Source organism: Microcebus murinus, chromosome 16 (genome assembly GCF_040939455.1).
Source record: "Microcebus murinus isolate Inina chromosome 16, M.murinus_Inina_mat1.0, whole genome shotgun sequence".
NCBI lineage: Eukaryota > Metazoa > Chordata > Mammalia > Primates > Cheirogaleidae > Microcebus > Microcebus murinus.
Window position 1 is genome coordinate 35,345,474 of NC_134119.1, and position 18,216 is coordinate 35,363,689.

At 52.2% G+C, this 18,216-nt stretch overlaps 1 protein-coding gene across 1 annotated transcript in view; it reads left to right on the forward strand.

The window, feature by feature from the left end:
- PPP1R16B (protein phosphatase 1 regulatory subunit 16B) overlaps positions 1-18,216 on the forward strand; it is a 102,575-nt gene that overhangs the window by 61,958 nt on the left and 22,401 nt on the right. The window contains exon 3 of the mRNA XM_012755009.3: positions 14,926-14,996. Coding sequence (XP_012610463.2) covers positions 14,926-14,996 — 71 coding nt within the window. The remainder of the gene's footprint in view (positions 1-14,925; positions 14,997-18,216) is intronic.

Sequence of the window (18,216 nt, forward strand, 5' to 3'; positions counted from 1 at the left end):
GCCCCTGGGTGGCTGGGCGGGCTGGGCTCAGGGTCTCTCACGAGGCAGGAGGCAAGAGGTCGGCCGGGACTCCCATCATCCGACGGCTTGTCTGGGGCCAGGGGAGCTGGTTCTAGGATGGTGCACTCACCTGGCTGTTGGCAGGAGGCCTCAGTTCCTCACTGCGTGGTCTGTCCATGGGCCTGCTGAGTCTTCACAGCACGGCAGCCGGCTTCCCCCAGAGTGGGCGATCCAAGGGCAAAGATGGAAGCAGAAACGTCTTTGATGACCTAGCCTCAGAAGGCACATGCCATCCTATTGGTGACACACATTAGCTCTGTGCACAGGAGTGTGAATCCCAGGAGGCTGAGATGCTTGAGCAGCATCTTGGAGACTGACCACCTCTCCCAGGCTGTCCTTTGGCCCTGTCTTGTAGCCTGGCCACAGACCTCTCGAGATGCTTGCTGTCTGGAGCTGAGAGCCCGGGCCCCATGTTCCTAAGGTGGGCCTGCTGAGGCTGGAATAGTTCGACAGCTTGCTTCATTCCAGGCACCGTGGTCAGCACTGTATAACCTAATTCTCAGATAGCCTTATGAGGTTAGAGCCCCCATTTTACAGATGAAAGAAACTGAGGCTCATATAGAAAAGATAATGTGCCCGAGGTCAAATCACTGGGAAATTGTGGGGTCTGAATTCTGAGCCACTACATCTGTGTTTCCATGCCAGGTGCAGTGCTTAGGCTGCATGCAGTGTAGGCTGCATGTCCCCATAGTACGCTTTGGTGGCCTCTCACCAGGGTGGCTGTGATTGCAGCAAAGGTTAGACTAGCCCTTTCATCCCTTGGGCTCGGAGCCTGGGGCTTGACATGCTGGCAGAACCGGAAACAGGGAGGCCTTGGGCTGCAGATCCCCAGCTCTTGGGACCTGAGGTCAGGTTTGGCTCTAAGACATGTGTTGAAATTCTCATGGTGAAGCAAGCGTGGACCAAGTGTGGGGTGTTGGAGCCTCTTACCAACCAAGTAGAATGGGGCAAGTTACTGTGCCTCAGTATCCCTGTTTGCAAAATAGGAGCTCATGATACAGCCAGCCTCACTCTTGCACTCCTACATGTGCTAGACATAGGACGGGGCATGCAGCAAGTGCTCAATAAATGCAAGCTCTTGGTATCACTGGATTGTTAGATGCTGATGGGTATCTGCTCTCTGTCCCCTCATCTGCTGAGCCATGAGGACTTGAGCGTTGAGGACAGTGGCATTTTTGTCTGTTGCTGGGAGCATCAAGGTCCCAGAGCTAAGGACATTCTCAGCAAATGACTCCCAAGCCACGTCCCTAACTCTCCCTCCATCCTGTCCTGGTCCTATCGGAGCCAGGGCTGGCTGAGGACAATGGGTTCCAGGAGCTCTGGAAGACCTGCAGCTTGTCCCCTCCAGGCCCAGCCAGCTCCGCTTTAGCTGTTCTTCTCTGATAAGAGAGTGGATTTTTCCGTTTCCTGCGACAGAAATGCTTCTGTTTACCTTCTGCCCACCCAGCTGGCCTGATTTCTGCTCTTGAGCCGGCAGAAGATGGGTATCTCGGCATCACAGGAGATCGTGCGGCATGTGGGGACAGTATGAGGGACAGGGCCCCGGGGCAGGTGGGCCCGGGTGGGCAGGCAGCATACCCGATGAGGGGACGCACTTCTCTGTTCCGGTGTGACAAGGGAGCCGCGTCTGCATCCGAAATGACAAAACCAAGCCCAGCAAACAAAGTCCCCCAGCCAGCAAACAGGAAGCGGGGTCTGGATAAAAATACCACCTCTTCTGCAGCTGCAGCCTCCTCCATGGAGGTTTCGGCAGGTCACGCTCTTGACAGGAAATAGGGCTGCTTTCAGAGGGGAGAGGCGGTGAGTTGGGGCTGGGGGTAGGGACAGTGGTGACGAAGGCAAGCAGCAGCAGGCTCTTGGAGGAGGTGTGTGCACGCTGCACTCCAGGGCAGGGGAAGACCTTGGGCCTGATCTGTCCATGCCCGACCTGGCCACCATCCCAGGGTTCAACTTGGACTTCACCTTCGTTTCTTCCTCTCCCACCTGGGACCGTGAGACTTTTATGGTGAAATGAGACTGTGGTTTTGAACATATTTTGTTAGCTGAAAAGCACTACCCCAAGGATCAGCAAAGTTTCTCCGTTAAGGGCCAGATAAGAAATATTTTAGGCTGTGTGGACCATATGGTCTCTGTCTAACTACTCAGCTGTGCTGTTGGAGCCAAAAAGCAGCCATAGGCAATGCATAACAAAGGAGCATGTGTTCCAATTAATTTTTGGACACTGATGTTTGACTTTCATGTAATGTTCATGTATCATAAAATATTATTATTCTTGGATTTTTTTCCCCAACTATTAAAAAAAAAAAAAAAGAAACCATTCTTAACTTGCAAGCAGTACAAAATTAAGTGGTGGGCCAGATTTGGCGCGTGGATCACAGTTTGCCAACCCCTGCACTCTCCAAACAAAACGGTTTTTGTTATCATTGCTATTTAACCTCCCACCCAGTGCAGGAATCCCAGCTTTAGCACTTCCTTCATGTCCTTCTCAGCCAGCCTGAGACTTCATCTCTACAGCAGCAACTTTTAGCAGAAATATAATTCTTACCATTGGCTAGCCTGGGGAGGGTTTTTGTTTTTTAGAAAATTTGAGAAATTCTGATTAAGAAGGTAATACCTACAGATTTTTTAATGCTTGGGAAATACTGGGAAACAGAAAATAAAGATCATGGATAACCACAGTTAATGATTTAATTTTTTTTCCAATGGAAAAAAATGGATGCATGGAATACATTTTTCCTTTCCAGTTGAGATTGCATTGAATGTATAGTTTTGATTCCTTGTTTTTCCATTCTACATTATATAGGAAGCATTTTCCCGTGTCATTAAAAATTCCTCAGAGGCACCAGCTGCAGAATATCCCATTGTATGGATGTTCCATAATTTACCACATCAATCTCCAGTTGTTTAGACACTCCAGTTGCTTCTAGGATTTCTCGTGTATAAACCATGTATAAACAATGTTGCTATGAGCATTGTTGTCCATAAATCTTTGTCCACCCTCTGATCTTTTCTTCAGGGTGTATGTGTGCTGAAGATTCCTAGGAAAATTGTGCTTCTGACTTCCATACTCATAGTTTTTGCTTTACTGCATTTTGCTTTACTAGTTATGCAATTCATAAGGTTTCCCACTGATGCCTCCCTTCTCCCCACCTGCACCACTCGCCCCAGGCAACCACTGATCCTCTCTCTGGCTCTGATTTCATTTTGAAGTATCTTTCTTGATCAACCTAAAGTTGATTACCTCCTTATTTGCCCAGAATTCCACTCTGCATCATAGTAATGTTGCCACCCCCACTTTCTTTGTGTTTGCAGTTGCCTGTTTTATATTTGAACATTCCTTTATTTTTAGTCTCTCTGTTATTTTGTTTGGGACATATCTCTTGTAAGCAGTACACAGTTGATTTTTTTTTTTTTTGGCAACTGAATCTTTATTGCCTTATGGGGAGGATGAATGATTTAATTTAGTCTTATGCTACACGTTTGGGTTTGGGTCATCTTGTTTCATGATTTATGGCATTTATGTTTCTTTGTTATTTTCTTCATTTTGTGACTTTAGTGAATACTATGTTTATTTGCTTTTATCTTTTCCATTGATAAATGGAAGATACAAATACTGATTTCAGTCTCTCATGTGGTTACCTTTAAGATGTTCAGAAATTTTGTTTAATTTCTCCAGCCATACAGGTGGAAGCTGGGAGTGGGATTTGCTTATGTCCTGTGTAACCCACTGCTGAGGCAGACAAGCACAACATAGCATCCTTAGGAAAGACCAAAACGAGAGCCAGGTGAACAGCCAGAGAGGGGGAAGGTGGTTACAGGACAGCAGGGCAGGACCACGGAAACCAGAGGGAAGATTCAAAGTGGACAGGTAGGGGCTGAAGGAACTTCCCCCTTCATAGGCAATGTGTTTCTTCTGCCTCAATATTGATAGGAATGGATTTTATCCTTGGCTATATTTGGGTGAGGGTCTCTTGGCACTAGTTATGCTTAAAATATCAGTTACGCATGGAATCAACCAGACTAGAATTGAGTCTCAAAACTTATTAGCTAAATAAGCTTGGCCAAATCATGTCAGTTCTCTGCTGAACGGGCTGAGAATAGCATCTGAGTCCCAGGGTTGTTGTGGGGATTAAGGGATCCCAGGGATCTGGGATAATAATCCTAGCACTGCGCCTCGCACTTGGAAAATATTCAATGAATGTTGGGTATTATTAAGATGGCTGGGAAGCCGTTACTACAGTGTTTATGTGTGCGCATGTCCTACCTGGAGGGCTGGGAATGTTTTTATCTACTACTTGCCTAGAGATATAAAATAATTGTGCTTTTTAAAAAAAAATTCAGGAGAGATAGGTAGAAAGAGAAGTGGGGTAAGAGGAATCGGGGTCGGAGAGCAAGAAGAAGTCAGACAGAGGAGTGAGGGGCATTTGGGGAGAAAGGGAAGTGAGATGAGGCTGCTCTTGGAGATACCTTGGAGAGTTCCCGGGCAGCCGGCACGTTTAAGCAGGCCAGGCTCTTCCAGGCAGAAGAGGGACCAGGTCCCTGGGTCTGCAGTGCAGCTGCAGGGGGAGATGCTGGGAGAATTCTGGATGTGGAATCAGTGAAGAACAGGGACTGGCGCAGCTGGGGTCTGATGTGTTCATGAGTGGAACGGGGAAGTTCCGGGATCATGTTTCTGGACAAGCAGCACATTTGCCTTGAGTGCCTGAGATTATTAAGCGCTGTAGGGGGCAAGGTACCTATTGGGGAGGCAGGAGGTGGATAACAGAAGAGGGAAAAAGGAGGCGGGAAGTGTGTGCAGGTACAGTCTTTGCAGCTTTGGTGGAGAAACCTTACAGACCCACATTGTCTCCAGATTGGTTGAGATAAATGCAGTTCACTCTCCCTTTGAGGAAATCAGGTGCATAAATGTCCACTCACGCATTAGGAAGTGACTCCCCACCCCAGCCCCTGCCCCCATGACTCAGGTAGACAATGCATTTTTCTAGAGGATTAATTGTGGGCTTACTTTGCACGTCTGATTCTCTGGTATCTTTTAGTCTTTCTTTTTAGAAGAAAAAAAAATATATATATATATTTTTTGAGACAGAGTCTCACTTTGTTGCCCAGACTAAAGTGAGTGCCGTGGTGTCAGCCTAGCTCACAGCAACCTCAAACTCCTGGGCTCAAGCAATCCTTCTGCCTCAGCCTCCTGAGTAGCTGGGCCTACAGGCATGTGCCACCATGCCCGGCTAATTTTTTTTTTTATATATATACATTAGTTGGCCAATTAATTTCTTTTCTATTTATGGTAGAGACGGGGTCTCGCTCTAGCTCAGGCTGGTTTCGAACTCCTGACCTTGAGCAATCTGCCTGCCTCGGCCTCCCAGAATGCTAGGATTACAGGCGTGAGCCACCGTGCCCGGCCAAAAAAATATTTTAATTTGTTTATTCGGTAAACAAATTTTTGTTGAGTGCTTCTTCTAGGTGCTGCAATGCCCCGGATAAGAGGACAAACACGATTTGCCTACATGGAGCTTGCATCCTAAAGGGTCTGCAGTCACTTTTCCTGCACACACCCAACACTAGATGCGAGTTACACACATGCAGAGGCATCTGGGTAGCGGATGCGAATCTCTGTCAACCCCTTCTGTCCAGCGCAGCTACGTGTCTTGGGCATGGAGGTTCTGGAAAGGAGAAGATGATGATTACATGACTGGGGTCCCCTTGGCTGTCTTGTCCTGGTGATGCTGAGGGTATCGGAGATGCTAAGAGAGAAACTGGTCTCTTTGCACAAGCCAGGGGATGAAGATTCTCTCTGGGATGGAAAAGTCTGTGGCCCAGGCTGGGAGTGTGGTCCAAAGGAAGATACGTAGAGTAGCCCAAGGACACACGCTCTGGCCAGTTCTGAGGCTTAGGTAGAGGCCAGGTAGGTGCCAATCATCCCTGCAGTCATCACACATCGACTGGGGGCCTGAACTGCGTCACAGTAGCAAGAAGGTAGCAGTCCCACGCCCCCCACCCCCTCCAGAGCTTATAGTCTAGTAAAGACGTGGACAAAGCCATATACAACTACTCCATAGTGTTAAGTGTTTGGGGGGGAAGAGTGCACGGAAAGTGAGTGGGCAGGCTTCATGGAGGAAGTGCCATTCAAGCTGGGACCTGGAGGCCAAGTATGCATTAGGCAGAATTGAAGACAGAGAAAGACGGGCGGAAGGGACAGCTCCTGAGAAGGCCTGCAGGTGCACGGGAGGGGGCACGTGGGTGGTCCTGCAGGGAGTCCCTGTGTTTAGGAGGGGCGAGGCTGGGAGGGGTGGGCAGAGGCCAAGTCGTACAGGGCCCAGAAGGGCCGAGTGGCCACTGGCTTTCCCCCTTCCTTCTGCTTTTCATAAGGAACGATGGAGCACCTGCTGTGTGCCAGGAGGCACCATCCTCGCACTCCGGGGTACAGAGACGAGTGGCATGGACACTGTTTTGACCTCACAGGGCTCCCAGGTTGGCAGGGAGTGAGCTCCCAGCAGGACACTCGAGGCCTGGCTTGGAGCCCCCTCTGCTTTTTAAATTGATATGTAATTGACATACCAATAAATTCACTTTTAAAGTGTGTGATTTTGTGGTCTTTAGTGGCACCGTGACCACTGCCTAATTCCAGAGCATTTCATCATCTTCAGAGGAAACCCAGCAGCCCCTCCCCACTCCCCTTCTGCCCCCATCCCTTGACAACCACTAATCTGATTTCTGTTTCTATGGACTTTCTTATTTCCTATAAACGGAGTCTTTGGCGACTGGCTTATTTTACTTACTATGATGTGTTCAAAGTCCATCTGTGTTGTAGCATGTAGCAGGACTTCATTTGTTTTTATGGCAGAATAATATTCCATTGTATGGACATTCATCCATAGACGAACATTTGGGGGTATTTCTACCTTGCAGTTATTGTGAATAATGCCTCTTTAAACCTTAATACACAAATTTTTGTGTGGCTGCATGTGTTCACCACTGTCCAGTGTGAGGGATTGCTGGATCGTATGGTAATTCCATGTTCAGTGTTTTGAGGAGCTGCCAGCTGTTTCCCACAGGGCTGGGACATTTAACATCCCCACCTGCAGGGTGTCCTACCCCTCCTGTCCTTGAACTGGCTGGGGTGAGAGCCTCTGGGGAGGAGCGAGGGCTGGCTCCTGGGACCTGGGCCTGGGGATGTGACTTTGAGGGACGCCCACGTCCTCCTGGCCTGCCCTCCACCACGGCTGAGTCATTGCCCAGGATCCTGGGTGACTGCCTGGCAGAGGGGCAGGCTGCACCAGGCACTGCAAAAGCCACCCGGAGACTTGATGGAGTCTCCACCCCCAGCCCCAGGCGGCTGGGCTTCCCTGGAAGCAGCTATTTCTGGCTGTTTGTGCTCCAGGGAGGAGCAGTGGTGGGTGGAAAGGTTGAAATTGCTCAGGGGTGATTTTGGAAGCACAGTGCATTGGGGACACAGGACAACTCTGACTTGGGAGGAGAGTAAAGGGGCTGCTTCTGAGTGTGCAGGGCATGGTCAGAGCAGACGGCCGGGCCGGCTGCAACCCTGACAGCACCTTGAGGGTGCAGGACTGGGGTCAGAGTAGGCAGGGATTTTCAGGGAAGAGGTGCTGGCCCAGTGGGCGGAGTACGGCAGACCACCAAGGTGCTTGGAATCAGGGGTGGGGCGGGGAAAGCCTACCGCAGAGAAGCAGCAGGAAGTCCGGAGCTGCCACCAGTCTGCCACATGACCTTGGGCTCAGTGTGACCCTTGGTGCCTCAGTGACCTCATTTGCAAACATGAGAACAATGAGATGGCTGCGACTATTGACGATTGTTGTCTTCTTTGCCGTGTGATGTTCTGGAACACTGAACTTGGTTGGCAATGTTCTTGACCTTCCTTTTAGTTTTTTGCCATCTCTGTGGCTGTCTTCATGCAGACACCTGTGTCCATCCTGCACACCTCTCTGCCACCCAAGTTTCCTCCCCTGGGTCCTTGTTTGGCACTGTTTTATCAAAGTGGTTAAGTGTTCAGAGTTTGGAGCTGGCTAGGCCTGGGTTAAAATCCCAGCTCTGCCCTACCCAGCCACATGCCCTTGGGCAAATCTTTTCATATGGTCAAACCTGAGCCTCAGTTTTCCCATCTATAGATTCGGGCAGTAAGAGAAGGTAGTTAGTTAATCATGGCAGCTCATGAATGCTCATAACTAGATGATGAAGACTAATTGATCTGATGGATATAAGTGCTTAACACTATGCCTGGCACACACTTAGTGCTGGCTTGTAGGAGGGACAACCAAGGACACAGGGCAGAATGAGGACCAGAATTCTGGACAGGAGAGAAATGATGGGTGCCCTGTGCATGGCCTGGAGAGGGGACAGTGTGGGGTGGAGCTGGGGGACTCCCACATCAGCCTTTAGGTCTGGCCGTGTTGATGAGGGAGGCTCAGGGAAGGGTGTTTGCTCACTCGGTTTTGGTGTTTTGGGGGAAAGGGTCTCACTATGTTGCCCAGGCTGGTCTTGAACTCCTGGCCTCGAGTGATCCTCCAACCTCAGCCTCTCCTGATGCTGGGACTACAGGCTCGCACGACTGTGCCTGGCTTCGAACTTATTTCTGTACAAAAGCCATAATCATTGCTTTTCGGTCCTGAGTCACACTCCTTGTGGTGCTCGTGTCTGTAGGACTATAGCAAGAAACAGTCCCACGGCCTCAGGAGCAAGTAGCTCTGCAGGCAGTGAAGCAGGTGCTGTTGCAAAGTACAAATGTAGAAATGCAGAGTCCTGTGCAGAGAATAGCTTGGGAGACTCGATTAAGATTGGTGATCAGGGAAGGCCTCCCAGAGGAGGTGACATTTTGTGTGGAATCTGACGGATGAAGAGGAGTTTGCTGGCCCGAGAGTGGGCAGCAAGAGGGCTCTAGGCACAGGAAACAGAGTGTGAAGGCCTGGAGACTGGGAGCTCAAATTTGATTTGTTTTAGGAAGTGAAAGAAGCCAGTGTGCCCGAATCCCTGCACCATTCAGGGAGGGAGGTGGGATTGCAGGGTGAGGTGGGGTGGGGAGTGGGCAGGGACTAGATCATGCAGGGCTGTGGAGGCCGTGGAGGAGGAGGCCTCGTGGCTGGGCGCTGGGCAGGAAAGGAAGGGAGGTGGGAAGCGAGGGCTTGGTGGGTGGGTATCCCGTGAACAGGACTGCAAGTCATGGGACCAGGTGGCAGCAGCTCCGCCCCGGGAGGGATGACGATTGCCCAAGGGCCACCTCCAGTGGGCAGACGCCTCTGTCTTGCTGTCCCCGTGTCCCCAGGGCAGGAGCAGGAGCCACACCTGTGCTCATGTGTCACCGGCCATCTCGAGGTCAGGCAGTCTGCTCTGTGGGACAGAGTGGCTCGATTGGCAAAGAAAACACAAGCTTGTCAGCGGTGATTTCTCCCTGCAAAGGCAGCCACCACCCGCTTCCTGCCGAGATGGGCCGGCTCAGCCTCACTTGCTACAGCTGGAGACGGAGGGGAGCAGATGGCCCTGCTTGGCCCAGATTCCAGCCAGATTGCCAGGGCGGTGTGGGCGGAGCGGCGGGCTGGTGCCAGGAGCTGGGTACACGAGTGAGGAGGGCGGGGCTGCTGCTTTGCCGTCCCAGGGGGGTCCTGCCTGTGCAGGAGGTGGTGAGGCACCGACCATGGCCTCACAGTGGTCCGTGAACCAGCATGCACTGGGGGCTCCCTGGAGGGAGACGGCCTCTGTCTTTTAGGAGAGCTCTTTACAGCTGCAAGGCGTCGATGGTTATATCTCCAGCACCCAGCACCGGGCGGGACATAGGAGCTCAGTGGTTTGTTTTTATTTTTATTTTTAAAACAAATGATCATAGCAGCTCTAGGGCATACTCTCTTTTAAATCTCACAGTGACCCCACGAGGGAGCACTGCTGTGATCCCCATTTTACAGATAAGGACACAGAGGCACAGAGAGGAGGGATAAGTTGCCCGAAGCCACAGCTAAACATAGGCGAGAGAACAAATGGGTCACTCTGACACTTGATGGCCGAGCCTGGGACTTGGGGCTCGGTGGGCAGGGAGCAGACCTGAGTGTGGGCAACCAGGAGAAGCGGTGGACACGGTTGGCTGCAGGGAGAGCATACCCTTCTTGTCTTGGTGCTCCCTGAGCTCTGGTCAGCACTTTAGAGCCCCAAGACAGCCTCTTCCATTGTGCAAGGTTCTTAGGGAGCAAGAGATGAGCCTGGAGAGACAGGGAGACAGGACCTCGGGACACAGCTGAGCAAGCTGAGCGCTGCACAATTCCGGGGCACCCCATTCACATAGACTATGGTGAGAACAGAGCAAGGAACTGTTATGCAAGCACCTTGCATTTTGCCTTGGAATTCTGCACGACAGTCGCTCTGTAGACAGGACCACACCATACAGGACCTTGAAGACCAGGGGTCTGTAAACTCTGTCTGTAAAAGGCCAGATAGTAAATATTTTAGGATGTGTGGGCCATGCAGTCTCTGTTGTATCTACTCAAATCTGCTGTTGCAGGGTGAAAGCAGTCATAGGCGATATGTAAATGAATGAGTGTGGATGTTTGCCAATAAAACTTTATTTACAGAAACAGGCTGCCTGCCAGATTTGGCCCACGGGCCGTATTTGCCAATCCCAGTGAAAGTCATGGAAGGATTTTGAACTTCATTCCAAGAGCAGTGTGGAGCCAGGAGAGGGCTGTAAGCAGGGAGTGAGGGGATTTTATGTTTGAAATTGCCCTGAAAGATCTAACAGAGGCAGCAATATTTCTTCTGTCCTACTTGCAGATCCCTGAGCCCTTCTGTCTGCATAAAGACCTGCCTAAGACCTGAGGGCCACTCATGCGTAGCTGGTCTCGGAAGCAGAGGCCACCACTGTCCGTTTCCCTGTTAGCCTCCTCCTCCCCGCACCAGCTCTCAGCACAGGTCTGGACACTGAGCAGGGCTCTGGAAACGCTGGTTCTCATTCCTGGCCACAGGGCAGAGTAGAACAGCCCACTGACCAACAGCCTAGGCTTTGAAATCAGAGAGGTCTGGTGCCAAATCCCTGCTCCTCCATTTGGCCCTGTGTGACTCTGAGCTACACCCTCCTGACCCTCTGTCTCCTCTTCTGTATAAGAAGAATAATTACAGATGTGACCCTGTGAACAAAAGTGGTTCTGAATTGACCTGGATGCAAATGAAAGGCACAGAAGGAAGGTATTGATGAAAGAATCATGTTTCTTGCTGGACTTCAGAGGCAGGAGGCCTGGTCGTACACGGGGTATCGGGGCTTTGCTCCGGTGAGCTGGGTACAGAGCCAGGCACCGGACTCCTAGCTACAGTGGAGTAGCTCTGCTGCGGCAGCCTTGGCTCATGAATATTAAGGGCTTCTTAAAGATGGGGATGATTTGTCCCACCTCTTGGGCTGAAAATAACTGCCCAACACCAGGGTAATTATACGCCTTGGACTCCTGCACAGCCCAGAGAGCACCACAACAATTACTGAGCACGAGCACTGCTTTCGGCAGCTGATGCTTGTTTTCTGCCTCATAGAGTGTCTCCTGGACAGAAAGCTTGTTCTACCTCCCACCCCGTAGGACTTGAACCCTTGTCTCATGTGAGTGGAACCTTCCAGGAAACCCACCTTGGACATAGTGGCTCCTTCTACTCTCTCCAAGGCTGTCTGTCAGGCTCAGGGCACCAGCCCTTGGTCAGGCTAGACCTTGGTGATCAGTGGCTTTGCATAATCTCTTTAGTGGGTCCTGAGGCTAACACCAGCCACCAGGTCACCCGCAGCTCTGTAGGAGACACCTGTGAGCAGAGCTGCAGAGTACAGACACGGGTCTTCTGGAGTCAGCATTGGAGGGTGAGCTGTGCTCAGAGATGGAGAGGCCGTGTCTTTGGACTGAACTAGGGCACTGACAATTAGATCAAAGTCCTGGAGAAGTTCTTGAGGATTTACTCTGTGCCGAGCCTTAAGGATAGAGCCCTAAGTACCAGGTCATAGTCCTGCATTCTTGGGACTTAGCATCCAGTGGGCAGACAGACGCAAAGCCCATGATTACCCAAATTGTTATGTAATTATGGTTATGATAAGGCTATAAGTGAGATGTATAGAAGCTATAGGTAGGCATAACAGGGGGAGTCTGGAGAGTTTGAGCTGAGACCTAAAGGATGAAGAATGGGGCAGCTGTGTGTGTGTGTGTGTGTGTGTGTGTGTGTGTGCATATCTGTTAGAGATGGATGCATGGATGGTAGATGATGGTGGATGGATGGATGGGTGGATGGATGCATGCATGTGTGGTGGAGGATGGATGGATGGATGATGGTAGATGGATGCGTGCAGACATGAATGGATGCATGGATGGATGGCTGCATGATGGCATATGGATAGATGGGTAGATGATTGGGTCTTCCAGGCAGTGGGAAGAGACTATGGAGAAGCTCATTGGCCAGAGGAAGTGTGGTGACTCTGTAGCTGACAACAGACTATTTTAGAAAGTGTTTGTGGCTTAAGAAATGGGACCAGGGAGGTAGGCAGGGGGATCACTGTGTACAGCGAGTAAGTTGTGCACTGCACAGCTCCAGGAGCTTCCAGGCTCATAAACCACGATGTGAATGGTCCCCTAGAGTTGTGCAAGATGGTGGCCTGCAGGCAGGGATCACACCATGCAAGACCTTGTAGACCATGTTCCCCGAGCAGTGGGGAGCCATGGAAAGGTTTAGCAATTTGTGATGGAGCTCATTTCCATGTATAACGCCTGAAAGCAGCGCTGTCCAATAGAACTTTCTGTGAAGGTAGGAATGTTCTATTTCTGCCCTTTCCAATATGGTTCAATTTCTCCCCTTTCCACATGTGGCTATTGGGCACTTGAAATTGAACACAGAGTGACTGAGCAACTGAATTCTGAGTGTTTATTAATTTAAATTCCAGTAGCCACAAGAGCCAGATGTAGCCAGTGGCTGCCTGTTGGGCAGTGTGGCCGCAAAGGCTCTGGCCCTTGCTGGACAGAGTCCTGCCACACTGCTCCCCTGCCAGCAGTGCATCTGGGCGGGTGTGCTGGACACGTCACACCTTGCTGGGCGGAGGCCTCTGTTTAAGCCAGGGCCCAGGGTGCAATGGGGCTGTGGTCCAGGAGCTGGGCCTCCTGAGGGAGGAGCTGCCCCAGGCCCTGCTCCTGAGGCCTCACAGACCCTCCCCTCTTGCCCACCAGCGTCTCCCCACCCCCACCTCCTGGGGTTGCAGACCGGGTACTGTGTCCTGCAGAGGGATGGCCTTCTCCCCGCCCTCCCAGCCCACTCCCAGTTTGCTCCTCCACAGTAGAGGCAAACCGGGAAGGAAACCGCCTCAGCCCTGCCCAGCTGCATGAACTACAGCGTGGAGACAGTGTCCTCAGTGGGCAGTGGGGGATGTGACTTCAGCTCGTATTCCAGAGGGACCAGACTTGGAGGGGGCGGGAGGAGGCTCGGAGGGGCCAGGGCCAGCCTGTGTCTCCCCTTTGCAAGGAGGGCCCAGACATCCCCCAGCCCTGGCCTCATCAGCACCGTGACACGAGGGCCCCCAGACGTGTATTCAAGTCTGTCCACTCGCCCCACAAACAGCCATCCCTTGTTCACCCCTCTGTCCGCAGAGGAACACTTGCCCATTAACCACACAGGCCACCCTTGGGAAGCTGGATCCAGGGACAGCCTGTTAGGCCCTGTGGACAGTCTCAGAGCCACGCGGACGGGGTGGCAGAGTGTGGCCCAGAAGGGGAACGTGGGCTCCTGTGGACACACCCCATCAGCCCATGCACTCCTCGGTCCAGGGGGAGGCCTGGCTGGAGACTGGCCAGAGATCAAGGGTCCCGCTTGCCAAAGGGCCTGCAGGGCTGACTGGCTAGCTCTCCGCTCCTCCCTTTGCACTTGGCTTCAGGGGAGAACCGGGGCCTGAGGGGCGGCGGGGAGAGAAGGAAGAAAGGTCACGATCATAAGGGGAGGGGGTCGTCCTGAGTGAGAAGGATTCCAGGTCGTCCCCATGGCCCCCTCCACCCACCATCCCTGAACACATGTGCACACACACCCATGCTCACATGTACACACCCATGCACACCTATACACACCCATGCACACATGTACACACTCATGCACACACCCATGCACACCTATACACACATGCACACATGTACACACACACATGACTAGATAAAAGTCTACAAATCGTGCATAGTAAAAGCCTCTGCTACTCCCACTCCCCAAGGCCCAGTAAGGCCAAAGAAGGGGCGTTTGACACTCACGGGTGAGCTATCACCTGGCATAGGAACCTGCGGTGTTAATAAAATAATTACAGCGGCCCGAGCAAGAGTTCACCTTCAACCCACACACCAGCCCCTGACATGGCTCCCCTCGATTATTCCTATAACGCCCCTGCAAGGTTGGATCAACATCACCCCCATTTTACAGATGAAAAAACTGAGGCACAAAGAAGCAAGTGTCTTGACTGAGGCTGCACAGCCAGTAAGAATGGTGCCCAAATTTGAAGCTGGGCCACCGGGCCCCAGAGTGAACGCTTTCAATGACTGGAATGTGCTCCCTCTGGACAACAAATGTTAATTGCTCAGCTCTGGGCCCGGCATACAGGAAGTGCTCAATAATTGTTAGCTCTTGTTATTGTTGTCCATAATAAGATAGGCAGTGCCATCCTCCTCTTGGAAATCCTGGACCAAAGACCTATGTTGTGTGCCTCAGTTTCCTTATCTGTAAAATGGGAAGATGTTACTACTTCCCGCTCAGGCCTGCTGTCAGGTGTAAACAAGACCGTTTGTGTGGGGACCTGGGGGACAGTGGGTCTTACCTGGGCCCCTGCGTGCCTGCACACCCCGCGTGTGACAGCAAGCTCACTCCTGTGCCCTCCTGTTGCAGTACGCTACTTCCTGAAGAACAAGGTCAGCCCTGATTTGTGCAACGAGGACGGACTCACAGCCCTGCACCAGGTAAGGCTGGGTTCGTGGGGTTCCCGGGCTCCCTGTGCCTCACCTGGGCAGGTGCCCCATTTGCCTGCACTTTCTGGCCCAGAACCCTCAAGGACGGGGGCAGGGAGCCCCAGCTGGCCCATCTGAAAGGCGCTTGTCCGCTTCAGAGACGCGTGTGTCTGTTACCAGCACGCCCACAGAGCCCTGGCACACACACGCGCGCGTGCACACGTGGGCTCCGAGGACAAGGAGCCTTTGTTCACCGCATACTCACTGCCCAGCAAAGCAAGTTCGTCTGGAGCTTGATGGTGTATGAAACACGTTCACACCCACCAGGACATCTCATCCCCCCGGTGACAGAGGCGATCGACAGGGGCTATGTGACATGCCTAAGTAAGGCACGTGGCCTTGACCTAGGGCCGTGAGCCATGTGCCGTACAGCACAGATCCTCTCCACGGCAGAGCCATGGGCCCGGCGCTCCCTGCCTGGGGGCAGGCTGGCCTGGCTGTCACCTCTCACGTGAGCGCTGCCACAGCCTCCTAACTGGCGCCCAGCACTCAGTCTGGCCCTGCTGTCATTCCTCCTCCATGCAGCAGCCGCAGGGACGCTGGAGCCAAAAATCCACTCATGCTACGTGCAGCTCCCGGGTGCCTTCCCACAATGCTGTGGGTGAAGAACAAACTCCGTGACACACTGCATATGAGGTGTGGCCCCTGGCCAGTCCTCCGTGTTTCCCAGCTCTCCCAGGCTCCAGCCACCCAGCTTTTCAGGTCCTTGTCCCCCGCCACCGCACTTCCTACAGTGTGCTTGGTGCATTCACCTGATAGCTCCAATCCACAGCAGGAGCCCTAGAGCTGTCCCATGACAGACACATCCTTTGTTTGCTGAATGCCCTATTCCTTGTAATTAGACATTTCAGCCATTAACGTGGTCGTTGGATGTTGGCCTCTCCCCCTGCTCAGACTGAGCTGCACCAGGGCACAGCCCGTGTCTCTTGCTCATTAGTGTGTCCCAGCCTCTTTCCCCATGCTGGCATACAGTAGGTGCTCAATAAGTGCATGCTGAATTAGTGAATGAACACAGTGAAGCCTCACTGTGCCCTGGCCCAAGTTTCTGAGCAGATGGACTTGAGCGCAGCCTGAGAGGCCATGCAGCTGGATCCCTAGGCTGGGGGGGGCCTCTCCCCCTCCATACGGGGTCAGGGAGGGGTGAATAGAAACTGGCCATGCCCTTCCCATAAGCCCCCAGGGCAGGCTCCTGCCCCAGCCAGGCAGCCCACTGGCTCCATGTGTCCTATCGGCTTCTAATGTCCTCTGGGGCCTCGGGCACCCACTCCGAGCTGCCTCAGTATCCCCACTGAATCCTGCCCATGGAAACTCCCCAACCCCCAGCTCTGTTAACTCCAGGGTGCCTGAGACTCCACCAGAGGGTGCAGAGCAGCTGAGTGCCATAGCTTACCCTGTAATGGAGACCCAAACGGCAACCCCCAGCCTGGCAGCACCCACCACCCGGGGCCCGAGGATAAAATGGACGGGCTACCTCCTGCTGCGTGCTGGAAAAGTGAGGCCGTCGGGGTAGAGAGTCAGACTTAAGCCCTGGAGCTGCCACTCACTAGCCGTGTGACCTTGGGCAAGTTACTGAAGCTCTCTGTGCCTCAGTTTCCTCATCTCTAAAAGAGAATTAACAAGTACCCATCTCACTGGGTTGTTGTGAGGATTAAATGAACACACATAAAGACCCTTCAAGCAACTCTTTTTTTTTTTTTTTATTTCGGCATATTATGGGGGAACAGATTTTAAGGTTTCAATAAATGCCCTCCCCCCCAAGTCTGAGTTTCCAGCATGACCATCCCCTAGATTGTGCACATCTCACTCCTTATGTATATATACACCCGCCCCCCTGCCCCCTCCCACCTGCCCAATACCCTATTACTGGACTCTTTTTTTTTGAGACAGAGTTTTGCTTTGTTGCCCAGGCTAGAGTGAGTGCCATGGTGTCAGCCTAGCTCACAGCAACCTCAAACTCCTGGGCTCAAGCCATCCTCCTGCCTCAGCCTCCCGAGTAGCTGGGACTACAGGCATGCGCCACCATGCCCGGCTAATTTTTTCTATATATATTAGTTGGCCAATTAATTTCTTTCTATTTATAGTAGAGATGGGCTCTCGCTCTTGCTCAGGCTGGTTTCAAACTCCTGACCTTGAGCAATCCGCCTGCCTTGGCCTCCTAGAGTGCTAGGATTACAGGCGTGAGCCACCGCGCCCAGCCTAAGCAATTCTTGATAGTAGATAAATATTAGTTATTATTATTATTAAATTTCATCAAGTGACCACTTCTCTGCAAAGCACTTCACTTATATATTTCATTCCTATCCTCACAGCAACCCTCTGAAATATTATTGCGCCCATTTTATGACTCAGGAACCTGAGGCTCCAGGACGGCCCTATTGCATAGGGTTTTCTATGATGGTGGCAGTGTCCTGTGCACCTGCAGTCTCCAGTACAGGAGCCACCAGGCACACGCAGCTGTAGAGCCCTGGGAGTGTGGCTAATGTGACTGAGGAAGTGGATTTTGAATTTTGTTTAACTGTATGAATTTAAATAAAGAGTGGCTGCTACAGTGCAGCTCAGGGAGGTGAAGTCTGTCCGAGGTCAAACGGTGCGTGAGCGGTGGAGCCAGGATTCGAAACATCAGGGTCTAAACTGCTCTGTGCACACCGCAGCTGGCGGCGCCCACGCTCTGAGCCCCAGGTCCTCGAGGTGCTGTCCCTGCTGCGGTAAACTCTCTAGTGGCACCCCCTCTTTTGCTTGGGGTTCCTGCCGTATAATTCTTCCACTTCTTCCTTGTTGGTCACATTGCTTCCTCAGGACCAGTTCCTCTTGTGGGTTCCTGGGGGTGCACGGTCAGGGAGGTGAGAACTTGCTGCGTGAGACTCCACCACCCCACTCACCTTGGGCCCCACCTTGAGACCCTTCTCGGTGGTCTCCGGGAGACATCCACCCCCACTTGCCTGGGGGCTCCCTTTCATTTGTTCAGCAAGTATTTATGGTGCACAAACTCCATGCGAGATACTCAGCTGAGGATAGGGCTCCAGAAAGGAGTTGGGCGGGGGCTCTGCTCTGAGACTTCAGTGTGTGGCGCAGCCCCAGGCACACAAATAATGACAGAGGACCGCAATGTGGTTAGCTCTCCCATGGAGGTTAGCAGAGGGCTCAGTGGTAGCTCAAAGCTGGGAGCTGATGA